The 13214-nt window shown below is 36.7% G+C and overlaps 1 protein-coding gene across 1 annotated transcript in view; it reads left to right on the forward strand.

Annotated features, from left to right (window-relative positions):
• The window catches only part of LOC127859324 (dolichyl-diphosphooligosaccharide--protein glycosyltransferase subunit STT3B-like), a 51991-nt gene extending 38851 nt beyond the window's left edge, over positions 1 to 13140 (forward strand). Inside the window, exons 10-17 of the mRNA XM_052396652.1 lie at positions 454 to 657; positions 871 to 1076; positions 1559 to 1752; positions 4113 to 4284; positions 6914 to 7087; positions 8438 to 8551; positions 9843 to 10049; positions 10578 to 13140. Of these exons, the coding sequence (XP_052252612.1) occupies positions 454 to 657; positions 871 to 1076; positions 1559 to 1752; positions 4113 to 4284; positions 6914 to 7087; positions 8438 to 8551; positions 9843 to 10049; positions 10578 to 10652 (1346 nt within the window). The 3' untranslated portion in view covers positions 10653 to 13140. The remainder of the gene's footprint in view (positions 1 to 453; positions 658 to 870; positions 1077 to 1558; positions 1753 to 4112; positions 4285 to 6913; positions 7088 to 8437; positions 8552 to 9842; positions 10050 to 10577) is intronic.
• The last annotated feature ends 74 nt before the right edge of the window (positions 13141 to 13214 follow it).

Consider the following 13214-nt stretch of genomic DNA (forward strand, 5'->3'; position numbering starts at 1 on the left):
AATGTAAAAATGTTAAAGTTCTTATAACTTTGGTAGGTAAAAATGTTAAAGTTCTTATTCCATGTTATAACTTTGGTATGCTTGTACCTAGAGTCTTCAAACTTGACATAAAGGTTGGCCAGTACTAGAAGATCACCACTGCTCATTTCAATGTCATTCATTTGAAACAAAAACACGAAAGGTACTTTCCTGTCATTTAAATCAAAAATCCGGCTTCAATGCGGTCATCTCCGACCGCGGAACTCTTGTAGTAATATGGATTTAAAATTAAGATATTTAGGAAAATGTTTTTCCTGTATTTATTTTGCCAGCTACTGATATGTGAAGCTAGTTGTTTAAAGGCCATGTTTCAACAGCTATATTACGATTCATGGTTTCATGGCTTCAGAAGTGGTCACTGTTTTTTTTCCTGGGCAATGTTTCACCAGCTATATTAAGCCACTTGTTTGACAGGCTTCATTCATCCGTGGAGCGGTCGCTTCTACTCCCTGTGGGACACAGGCTACGCCAAGATCCACATTCCCATTATAGCGTCAGTCTCTGAACACCAGCCGACCACATGGGTCTCATTCTTCTTTGACCTTCACATCCTCGTGTGTGCGTTCCCTGCTGGAGTCTGGTACTGTGTCAAGGAAGTCAACGATGAGAGAGTTTTTGGTGAGTTTATTTATTATGTTCAACTATAAAATAATTGTTCTTTCACTTGCCCTAGATTTTATACCTTGCTCTAATTAGTACTTTCTTGTAAATGTTTCTTCATTTTTAATGGTTCTTTTCACCAAAACTGCCAACTTCATATATCTTTAATCTCATTTGATATCTCACTAACTTCTTCATGTACCTAATTGTAGCCTGTATTTCCTATTCCAGTGGTATTGTACGCCATATTTGCCAGCTACTTTGCTGGAGTGATGGTTCGCCTGATGCTCACTCTGACCCCTATCGTGTGTGTGGCAGCTGCCATTGCTTTCTCCAGGGTGTTTGAGATCTACCTGAAAGATGACTCCCCGAAACCCGAGCGCAAGGACTCCACGGACTCTCAAGACAAGCAGACTGATGGCAAATACTATGACAAGGTGGGGGACAATGCATGATTGCAGTGGCCTTTGGATGCCTCAGTGATTAGAAGAATCATATTGGGCCTTAAAGCATTCATTCTACTGACTGTCCTTTTTGGGTTTATAAGTGCATCTATTTTTCACTCGACTATAAAGCAAGGATTTTTTTTCTTGATTTCAGGAAAGGGCCTGGCCTTCCATTTTTGGGAAAAAATTATTGAAAAAATTAAGAAATTGATTTTTTCCCAAAAGTAAGCTTGAAATGTGGGGATTTTGCATTATTTTAAAGAAATTGTCTTTTGGGAAGAGGTCTATATTAGGCCCATGCTTAAGAAGAAAAAAAAGCCCTAAAATATATTCAGTTTTTTTTTTATAACCTTTAATTGGGAATTTTAGGCAGTCATTTAGGAACATATTATATAATTTTTTAGATTGGGAATAGGGCTTAGTTTTGACCTCAAATTTGACCAAAAAACACTGTATCTTCCCATATGTTGCAGGTTGGAAAGGCAAAGAAGGATAAGAAGGAAGAGAAGCCTTTGAAGGACAAGGACGCCCTGGGCATCAATGTCAAGTCCATTGTGGTCATCGTTCTCCTCATGGTGCTCATGTTGTTTGCTGTCCACTGCACCTGGGTAACCTCCAGCGCCTACTCCAGCCCTAGCATCGTACTTGCCTCGTATAACAATGATGGGTAAGCCCTAGCATCGTACTGGCCTCGTATAACAATGAAGGGTAAGCCCCTGCATTGAACTGGCCTTGTATAACAATGATGGGTAAGCTCTAGCATCTTACTGGCCTTCTATAACAATGACGGGTAAGCCCTAGCATGGAACTGGCCTTGTATAACAATGACGGGTAAGCCCTAGCATCTTACTGGTCTTGTATAACAATGATGGGTAAGCCCTAGCATTGTACTTTTCTCGTATAACAATGGCGGGTAAGCCCTAGCATGGTACTGGCCTTGTATAACAATGAAGGGTAAGCCCTAGCATCTTACTGGCCTTGTATAACAATGATGGGTAAACTCTAGCATCTTACTGGCCTTGTATAACAATGATGGGTAAGCCCTAGCATCTTACTGGCCTTGTATAACAATGATGGGTAAGTTCTAGCATCTTACTGGCCTTGTATAACAATGATGAGTAAGCTCTAGCATCTTACTGGCCTTGTATAACAATGATGGGTAAGCCCTAGCATCTTACTGGCCTTGTATAACAATGATGGGTAAGCTCTAGCATCTTACTGGCCTTGTATAACAATGATGAGTAAGCTCTAGCATCTTACTGGCCTTGTATAACAATGATGGGTAAGCTCTAGCATCTTACTGGCCTTGTTTAACAATGATGGGTAAGCTCTAGCATCTTACTGGCATTGTATAACAATGATGGGTAAGCCCTAGCATCATACTTGCCTCGGATAACAATGAAGGGTAAGCTCTAGCATCTTACTGGCCTTGTATAACAATGAAGGGTAAGCTTTAGCATCTTACTGGCCTTGTATAACAAAGAAGGGTAAGCCCTTGCATCATACTGGCCTCGGATAACAATGAAGGGTAAGCCCTAGCATTGTACTGGCATGGTATAACAATGACGGGTAAGCCTTAGCATCGTACTGGCCTTGTATAACAATGACGGGTAAGCCCTAGCATCGAACTGGCCTCGGATAACAATGAAGGGTAAGCCCTAGCATTGTACTGGCCACGTATAACAATGATGGCTAAGCCCTAGCATCGTACTGGCATGGTATAACAATGACAGGTAAGCCCTAGCATTGCACTGGCCTCGGATTACAATGAAGGGTAAGCCCTAGCATCGTACTGGCAAGGTATAACAATGACGGTTAAGCCCTAGCATTGTACTGGCCTCGGATTACAATGAAGGGTAAGCCCTAGCTTTGTACTGGCATGGTATAACAATGACGGGTAAGCCCTAGCATGGTACTGGCCTCGTATAACAATGACGGTTAAGCCCTAGCATCGTACTGGCCTTGTATAACAATGACGGGTAAGCCCTAGCATCGTAATGCCTCTTATAACAATGACGGGTAAGCCCTAGCATCGTACTGGCTTCGTATACCAATGCCTGGTAAGCTCTAGCATCGTACTGGCCTCGTATAACAATGACGGGTATGCCCTAACATTGTACTGGCTTGTATAAAAATGACGGGTAAGCCCTAGAATTGTACTGGCCTTGTATTACAATGATGGTCAAGCCCTAGCATCGAACTGGCTTGTATAATAATGACAGGAAAGCCCTTACATCTTACTGGCCTTGTATAACAATGATGGGTAAGCCCTAGCATCGTACTTGCCTCATATAACAATGGCAGGTAAGCCCTAGCATGGTACTGGCCTTGTATAACAATGACGGGTAAGCCTTACCATCATACTGGCCTTGTATAACAATGATGGGTAAGCCCTAACATTTAACTGGCTTCGTATAACAATGATGAGTAAGCCCTAGCATCGTACTTGCCTTGTATAACAATGAAAGGTAAGCCCTAGCATGGAACTGGCTTGTTTAACAAGGACGGGTGAGCGCTAGCATTGTACTGGCCTTGTATAACAATAATAAGTAAGCCCTAGCATCGTAATTGCCTTGTTTAACAATAAAAGGTAAGCCCTAGCATCGTACTGGCCTTGTATAATAATGATGAGTAAGCCCTAGCATCGTACTTGCCTTGTATAACAATGATGGGTTAGCCCTAGCATTGTACTGGCCTTGTTTAACAATGGCAGTTAAGCCCTAGCATTGTACTGGCCTTGTTTAACAATGACGGGTAAGCCCTATCATCGTACTTGCCTCGTATAACAATGACGGGTAAGCCCTAGCATCATACTGGCCTAGTATAACAATGACATGTAAGCCCTAGCATCATACTTGCCTGGTATAACAATGATGGGTAAGAGCTAGCATCGTACTGGCCTGGTATAACAATTACAGGTAAGTCCTAGCAATCGTAGAAATTTGCAGTTTTTCCTTAATTTGGAAGGTACCTTTTACGCGGTCTTAATAAAGAAGGAAAAAAATCGCTGCTATTATTCCCTTATAGGAGTCGTACGATCCTGGATGATTTCCGTGAGGCGTACTACTGGCTGAGAGAGAACACGGAGGACAAGGCCCGCGTCATGTCATGGTGGGACTACGGATACCAGATAGCAGGCATGGGCAACAAGACCACTCTCGTAGATAATAACACTTGGAACAACAGCCATATCGCCTTGGTAGGTCACCAGGGATCTGTAATAAAGCTAAATACGTCTTTTGGATTGCTTTTTTATACAAGCATATAGAAATGTTTGCCTTTTTATGGCCCCCACCACTATAGTGGGGGACATATTGTTTTTGCCCTGTCTGTTGGTTGGTTTGTTTGTGCAAACTTTAACATTTGCCATAACTTTTGCAATATTGAAGATTGCAACTTCATATTTGGCATGCATGTGTATCTCATGGAGCTGCACATTTTGAGTGGTGAAAGGTCAAGGTCACCCTTCAAGGTCAAGGGTCAAATATATGGGTCAAAATTGCTCATTCAATGTACACTTTTGCAATATTGAATATAGCAACTTCATATTTGGCATGCATGTGTATCTTATGGAGCTGCACATTTTGAGTGGTGAAAGGTCAAGGTCATCCTTCAAGGTCAAGGTAAAAAAAATAATTCAAAGCGGCACAGAAAGGGACATAGTGTTTCTGACAAACACATTTCTTGTTAAAACTTCCAATCGTTCTTGCATCACTTTTGTGCACCTGTTTTTCATCAGCCATCTTCAGAAACTTTTGAAATGACATTTTTATGACAAACGTTTATTAAATTGGGTCAAGACTTAAAACAGTGTAATTATAAACTAAAATATTTAACAAGATGTCAGAAAAAAAAAAAGTTTTCTTAAACTAATATTTTGGCAATGTAAATTGTCCATATTCATCAGTTGTATTTTCATGCCGTGGGTTTATTTTGACTCCTAGTGTTGAAAGCCCACAGAAATTCCTGGATAACTTGGGTTGGCCTATGTCTGATATGTTCAAAATATATGAGCTAGGCTAGTGTTTTTCCCAGGAGGGCAAAGGGGCATGGCGCATTACTTTCAAAAAGGGCATTTTAGGGCGCAGTTTAGGCAAAATAGGGCAAAAACGTTCCGTTAATACCTGAATGAGGGAGAATGAGGGAGAAACGTGTAATCACATCTGAGGCAGTTGTGGAAAAACATAAAATATAAATCTAATATAATTGATGTATTTAACTTACTTTGATTTGTATTAATATATTTACCTTGCAATGTACATTTAAGTTCCATGCTATTTCAATACACTGTACAGCAGGACAAACATAATAAAGCAATATATGCATATGAATCTGATTATACACAGATCCACTAACATATAAATGAAACCATGTTTGTCTTATCCCATTTCTAACGATAATCTTGTCAGATGTTTAATATTGCGAGTAAACTGATCGCTAACAATATGCAAGCACTTGTTTCCGTGAAATATCGTGATACACCGACTGAGTAGATTACAAATAAGTATGTTATTGCTATCTAAAACATTTTTATGCATCGTTGATTATCACAGACATTTCATTAATTCTTTCTGTATGTATAATCTCCATTGTTAATTCGATTGTTTACGACGTTATTTGCCATGCTTGCAGAGTCACAATTTAATTCTGTATGTCCGCCATTTTGTCAAAATGTCAAATGATGTAAGCGACAGGTGCGCATAGCAACGTAAAATCGTATAATACGTCCCCCTAATACGGGATTCGCATTTTGTTTAATTAGTAGATACGTCTCAGTAATTAATTCAATAATTAATTATCTTAAAGACGATATCGCTAAATAATTAATTTGTTTGTGTTTTTAAATGTAATTATGGGTAAAAATATATGTTTTTATATAACTGAATTATGTATAAAATTCACAATTGCCACGAGGATAACATCGAGCTTTTCATCAAAAGTCTGCGAAGTAACAGTCCACGATTTTACACATTACCGACTGATTAGTGCTATAACATATTGATTGATACTGACATGGGGTTATTCACACATGACTAATTGACAAACGCGCTGCCTTGGAGGCCATAATCTGATACTAGTCGGCTTAGAAATTTGGTCAAGGGACAATAAAGATTTTATCAATAAGGGCAGAAAACAGCGGGTGCTCATGAAAGAGCAGCGTGGCGCAAACTGGCTTTGAAAGGGGCAGCGTGGCACTACAAAAAAGGGGCATGGCGATTCGCCATGCTAAAACGGCCTGGAAAAAACACTACAGGCTCTGGGTAAACCGGGATGATCACATTTGCATAAATTAATTGCAGATTAGCTTAAATATTTTGTCTGAAAATGTCAAGTGAAGGGCTGGCAAAATCTAAAGATTGCCATACTTGTTTTTTTTTACAGATGATTATTTGTTGCTTGTCCACATAGAAGTAACATATCAATTTAGAATCAATTGCATTTGTCCATATGGACTATTCGCTTTAATGACATGGTACTGTGTTGTGCATGATTTGTTTATTGTTGGTGTTTAAACCAATTGATGATTGTACCTTAAACTGTCATTGTTATAATTATACATTTAAATTGAGATTTTAATAATTGACCTCCTATTTTTATGATATTTATAAAAAAATATTTGTATGATATATAAAAAAAACATGTGGGTACCTGTATTTAGGATTTCACTGAAAGATTCTACTTTGTTAAGATAATTTAACAACAATATTATGTGCATTAAATTGTGAAACTTTCACCGTTGTTAAGATAATTGCAAAATGATATTTTAATTAAACAGTAACGGTATATTTGTCCACAATATTATTTTCCCATGATGTGTTGTTTGTCAGGTGGGAAAAGCCATGTCATCCAATGAGAGTGCGGCTTACGAGATCATGCGAGCTCTAGATGTGAACTACGTGCTGGTAATATTTGGTGGTGTGATTGGATACTCTGGCGATGACATCAACAAGTTCTTGTGGATGGTCAGAATTGCTGAGGGTGAACATCCTAAAGATATCAGAGTAAGTCGCATTGAGTGATTTGCACCACACTATTTATGCAGAGTGATCCACATATACCTGACTTATGTTCCCTTGAACATAAAATGTTAATTTAAGTTTGTGGAGCGTATTACTTTCACATTTTACAGGGGATTGAATTTAAACTTGAAAATATGTCATCACCATGAAATGTAGATGCGTGTGATTCAATGTTCATGCTCTGTAAAATATATGCCCCTAAGATTAGCTTGAAATATATGCCCCTGAGATTAGCATGAAATGTATGCCCCTGAGGTTAGCTTAAAATGTATGCCCCTGAGATTAACTTGAAATGTATGCCCCTGAGATTAGCTTGAAATATATGCCCCTGAGATTAGCTTGAAATGTATGCCCCTGAGATTAGCTTGAAATATATGCCCCTGAGATTAGCTTGAAATGTATGCCCCTGAGATTAGCTTGAAATATATGCCCCTGAGATTAGCTTGAAATATATGCCCCTGAGATTAGCTTGAAATATATGCCCCTGAGATTAGCTTGAAATATATGCCCCTGAGATTAGCTTGAAATGTATGCCCCTGAGATTAGCTTAAAATGTATGCCCCTGAGATTAGCTTAAAATGTATGCCCCTGAGATTAGCTTGAAATATATGCCCCCGAGATTAGCTTGAAATATATGCCCCTGAGATTAGCTTAAAATGTATGCCCCTGAGATTAGCTTAAAATGTATGCCCCTGAGATTAGCTTGAAATGTATGCCCCTGAGATTAGCTTGAAATATATGCCCCTGAGATTAGCTTGAAATATATGCCCCTGAGATCAGCTTGAAATATATGCCCCTGAGATTAGCTTGAAATATATGCCCCTGAGATTAGCTTGAAATATATGCCCCCGAGATTAGCTTGAAATATATGCCCCTGAGATTAGCTTGAAATATATGCCCCTGAGATTAGCTTGAAATATGCCCCTGAGATTAGCAATTGTCATGGCTTCTATGCCTAGGATAAATCTGTTGGGGGTATTTTTAGCAAAGTTTGTGACAATGATATTTTCTAAGGATTTCTTTAAAGGTCCTTGTGACTTACAGCAATCATGTAGGAAACTGTATTACTATCAATAATAGTTACCTTATATTTCATAAAATAAATATATGGTATCAAAAAGCTTTTAGATGAACTAATGTTACTCAAAGTACCAGTAGTATTTAAATTGTGTTGCAATTTCATTAAACTTATGTCCCAATTGATGAGTGTATAACAGTATTGATTAAATGTAATGTTTTACAGAAAAATGCCATGTATCGTACATAACCTCGCCTTCATTTTCCCTGTATTATGTATTACACTGTAAATCCTGCACATGTTTGTGTTTCCAGGAGTCAGACTATTTCACCCCCCAGGGAGAGTTCCGTGTGGATTCCGCTGGCTCCCCAACACTTCTCAACTGTCTTATGTACAAACTCTCCTACTACCGATTTGGGGAATTACAGGTATATTAACTGTAAAATATTACTAGTTCATCTCACATCCAGATAGTAAATATAATATTGGAAACGCTTATTCTCAATTTTAAAGCATTTGTTAGCAAAACAACAGCAAAACCAATTTCCCATTTTACGTCAAAATGCTGTGATTTTTCCCAATTCAATGGGACCCGGGCCTCATTCCACAAATGGTAAAAAAAAACCAACACTGCTTTAGTTATTAAATTTAAACTTCAATATGTTATTATCCTAAAGTGATGAGCAAGATGCTTTTTATGCCCCCGAAGGAGGGCATTTAGTGATCGGACTATCTGTCACACTTTTGCGTTAAGGTTTCAAAAATGCTCATAACTTCTATGTCACTACAGATAGCAATTTCATATTTGGCATGCATGTGTATATGGACAAGCCTTTCCATACGCACACAAATTTTGACCCCTGTTACCTTGACCTTGAACTTAGGGTCTGCGTTTATGGTTTGAAATCTGTGTTTAGGTTTCGAAAAAAGCTCATAAATTCTATCAAGCGTTTATAAGTGGCATAAGTCATCCTATGGTGACAGCTCTTGTTATTCATGGTCATCCACACACACCTGAGCTATATGCCCTCGGACAAATTTGACAAGATGGTGCAGGGTAGGCCTTTTTGGGACCATTTTGGCAAAAAGAACCTGTACTAAATTTAGGAAATTAACAATTTTTAATTGGAAAAAATTCTTATCGTATAAAAGCCTGTAGGAAGAATAGATTAATAGCTTTAATATGTCAAATATGAACTTAAAATTTACTCTAAACTGTAACAAAATACCTAGTAGAAAAAGGCCTCACTGAGCAGTATCACATTTTTATAAAAGCTTGTGTTTTGATTAGAAAATTTGCTTTTTTTATAAAGAAAAATGAAAAAAAAAAAATCACTCTGATTTCAGCAAGCCTATGACAGAGGAGTTTTTATGCCCCCAGATCGAATGATCAAGGGGTATATTCTTTTTGGCCTGTCTGTCTGTCTGTCATTGTATGTGTGTCTGTCCCAAAACTTAAACCTTGCTCATGAAATGAAAACTCTTGGGTCTTATGTTCTTTAAACTTCACATCTGCATGCATCTCATTGAGATATACGATCAAACATGGTTAGAGGTCACAAGGTCAAGGTCACTGTGATCTTTACATTCAAAATATAACCTTGTTTCTAAAATAGCTGCCATCCAGCCTCAAAGCGCAGTAGGGGGCATTGTGTTTCACAAGCACAGCTCTTGTTTTTCATGGATTAAAAAAATGGGCAATTCAATCAAACATTTCAGTTGGATTTCCGCTCTCCTGCGGGCTATGACAGGACTAGAGGGGTGGAGATCGGCAACAAGAACTTTGATCTGACCCACCTCGAGGAGGCCTACACGTCAGAGCACTGGCTGGTCAGGATCTACAAGGTCAAGGACCTCGAGAACAGGGAGGAGATCAAACCAACCAAACCTGTCAAGAAATCCAGCAAAAAGTCATCACAAAAAAAGGTAAGGAGTTAATGTTAAAGCAATTCAGTTGAGGGGGTCTGTCTTTGAAATAAGCAGTTTTACCAAAGGAGCAGGAATTCTTATGTTATTTTATGAGACTAAGAAAATATTACAAGCTGGCCTATTTGAAACCAAGAATCTGACTAAGCCTTGTGGGAAATTGACGAGTGGATGGCTTGCTGGGTTGTGCTGACTTAGATCACTGGAATGTTATTACTTCAATGTTTGCTTAATAGTGTGATACATAATTTAGGATAGTGTCTGAGAAAAGTACATGTTATTATTTTGACACTGGTTTCCTCCTTGAGAATTTTATTATTGTGTATCTTGTCAGTTTAAAGGGAAAGAAATGCTGCCAATTCTGTGTAAAATTTACACATTGAGGTTAAAAGTACAAAGGAACCTATTCAAATTTATGTAAAAATACCTTAAAAACACTACAGTTGTCAGATATAATTTTAAATTATTATTGAATAATTTTTACAGAAGTGACTCGTTTTTACATATTCCTTTCATTTTCATTTTCAGTCTGGCAAAAAGATGGGAAGTATAAAAAATCAACCGAAAATAGTGAAGGGAAAGAGACCTAAATCAAAGAAATAGTGTGTTTTTAATTAGTAATACAGATTTCATCCATTTACATATTTATATTAAAGTGCAAAACTGACGTTATAAAAATATCTTAGGATATATATATTGAATTGTTCTAGGTTCTAGACCAACTAATATAGAATAAATGGTGAATGATTTGAATGATTATAATTTTGAATGTTGCCTACATCTACTAATGCTGAAAGGTATATAGCAAATGTTCATAATTGTGAATGATACCATCACATGTGTTGGCTGTCCAGATATCCAGATATTATTTGAATCATTGTAATTAAATTTGTTTAAATAAAGGAGATATTAAAGAGACTTTTCAAAGCTATACTTTGCCTTGTATGACTTGTAAACAAATGTTATTACATGATTTTGTAATGTGTTCGTTTCCTTACTTTTTTGTTAAGCGTTTATTTTTTAAGCCAAAGTGTGAAATTTCTTTTCAATTCATCATCATCAACAGAGTATACTTGTATTGCCATTTGTGTGTGTGGAAAAAAAAACATGTTTTCTGTCAAGAATTTCATAGTAGATCATTTTGATATTTGTAGTTTTGACTTTAATGTCTACCTGGTATTGTAGCTTCTGGCTTCTCGCATTAACTTGTCTAGGTATTCTTTTGTAGCCTGTGTTGAAATCATGTCTATACTTTGTAAATTCTTTTATTAATAGGGTATTAACTTTAAACACATATTCGTAAAGGTGTTTTACCAGATTCTTTATGTTGTGAACGTTATTTCATTGAAAATAATTACTGTAAATGGTTTTTTAAACATATTTATGTATGGTCACATACCTGTTTAAAGAAAAAAGAATAATATTAAAGCTGTGGTTCTACTATTTCCCTCTAAACAAATAAGGTCCTAAATCCCCCAATATGACATTATTATGCCCCCGGATCGAATGATCGGGGGTATATTGTTTTTGGCCTGTCTGTCATTGTATGTGTCTGTCTGTCATTGTATGTGTCTGTAACAAATTTTAACCTTGGTTAAACTTTTGCAATAACTTTTGCAATATTGAAGATAGCAACTTGATATTTGGCATTCATGTGTGTCTCATGGAGCTGCACATTTTGAGTGGTGAAAGGTCAAGGTCACCCTTAAAGGTCAAAGGTCAAATATATGGCTTCAAAGCGGTAGGGGGCATTGTATTTCTGGCAAACACATCTCTTGTTTTGATATTGCAATCCTTCCAACTTTTGGTGCATGGCTTTATCTCTAGTCATATCATTGCATTCTTTGGTTTTACCATCATTACAGCTGGCAAACTGACATTACTGCACATGTGAAAAGTATATTTAATTAATGCAACCGTGTTTTCTTAACATAAATCAAATTGATGAAATTTTTGTAAGTTTTTTTATTTTTACTTTGGTATTACTGTCAAATATGGATGGAACATTGTTTGGAGGCAACTACTTTGTTTCAGTCTAGCTCACGCTGTTTGTGTATATATGTTTTAACTTTCTTTCAGTTTTGATTTATATCAGTGTTCTATGGATTTGAAATCATGATGTAACATGTATAATAGCTATATTTATACTGGTGAGCATTTTGTAAAATATCTTTCATTTTTCATGTTACTGGCTTCTTGTGGGTTTTTCACATGATAGTGTTATGCTTGCCTTATTTATAGAAATTTCACTATGTGTTTCTTACTCATTCAGAAAATGAACTTAGCACATTCAATTTTTTTCCAAGTTATTCCTGAGTTACAATTCACTGCTTGTTTACCTAAATATATTTTGTATTTAAAAAAAGTTCCATTTTAAAACTTTAGTTCTTGATTATTTGAATACATGTATCATTGCTTGCATCTTCCTATCACTGGTCAAAGTACACCTATCACACGTTGTATGGAGTACTTTTTTTTATCAGTTTGGTGTCTATTAATTTTTTGTATGAAAGAGTTGTTACTACATGTATGTTGATGGGAGAAGATCTTGTATGTTAGTAAATGCTGACAGTTGTGCTAGTTTGATTTTGCAGTTTTCTCCTTGCTTTCTACAAATTATGAATAGTTGTGACATTCCATTGTGCCTGTGTATCATCATGTCCTTTGGTGTTAACGGTGAAGAATCAATTAATTTTATAGGATTTTTAAGTGGTTTAGAAAAGTACCAAATGCGTAACTACGATATAAATTCTGATATATATTGTTAGCTTGTATAATTTTTGTTGATATTTTGAACTTTGTTAGACTATAAAATTGATTTTATTTTCATTATTTGGACCAAAAATGTATCACGCAGAATTATTTCTTTTAATGATAAGTCTTTGTTTTGAGTTGTGTTTCTTGGTTATTACACTGAAACATTTCAAAGGTGAGAAAATTCACAATATATGACTGTCTGTGGTATCTGCATTGGATAAAAGAAATCACACATTTTCCTGCGCAGATGAAGTAAAGATGATTGTGCTGTTATATGAAATATAGTTATAACACTGACCATTTAATTGTTGAGAATTAAAATGTGAAAAGGTTATTTGTTCTGTTTTGTCATTTTTAATTGATTGTGGAACACACACACAGATGAATGGTCATCAGTGAGCTCGTACT

Source organism: Dreissena polymorpha, chromosome 15 (assembly GCF_020536995.1).
Source record: "Dreissena polymorpha isolate Duluth1 chromosome 15, UMN_Dpol_1.0, whole genome shotgun sequence".
Classification (NCBI taxonomy): domain Eukaryota; kingdom Metazoa; phylum Mollusca; class Bivalvia; order Myida; family Dreissenidae; genus Dreissena; species Dreissena polymorpha.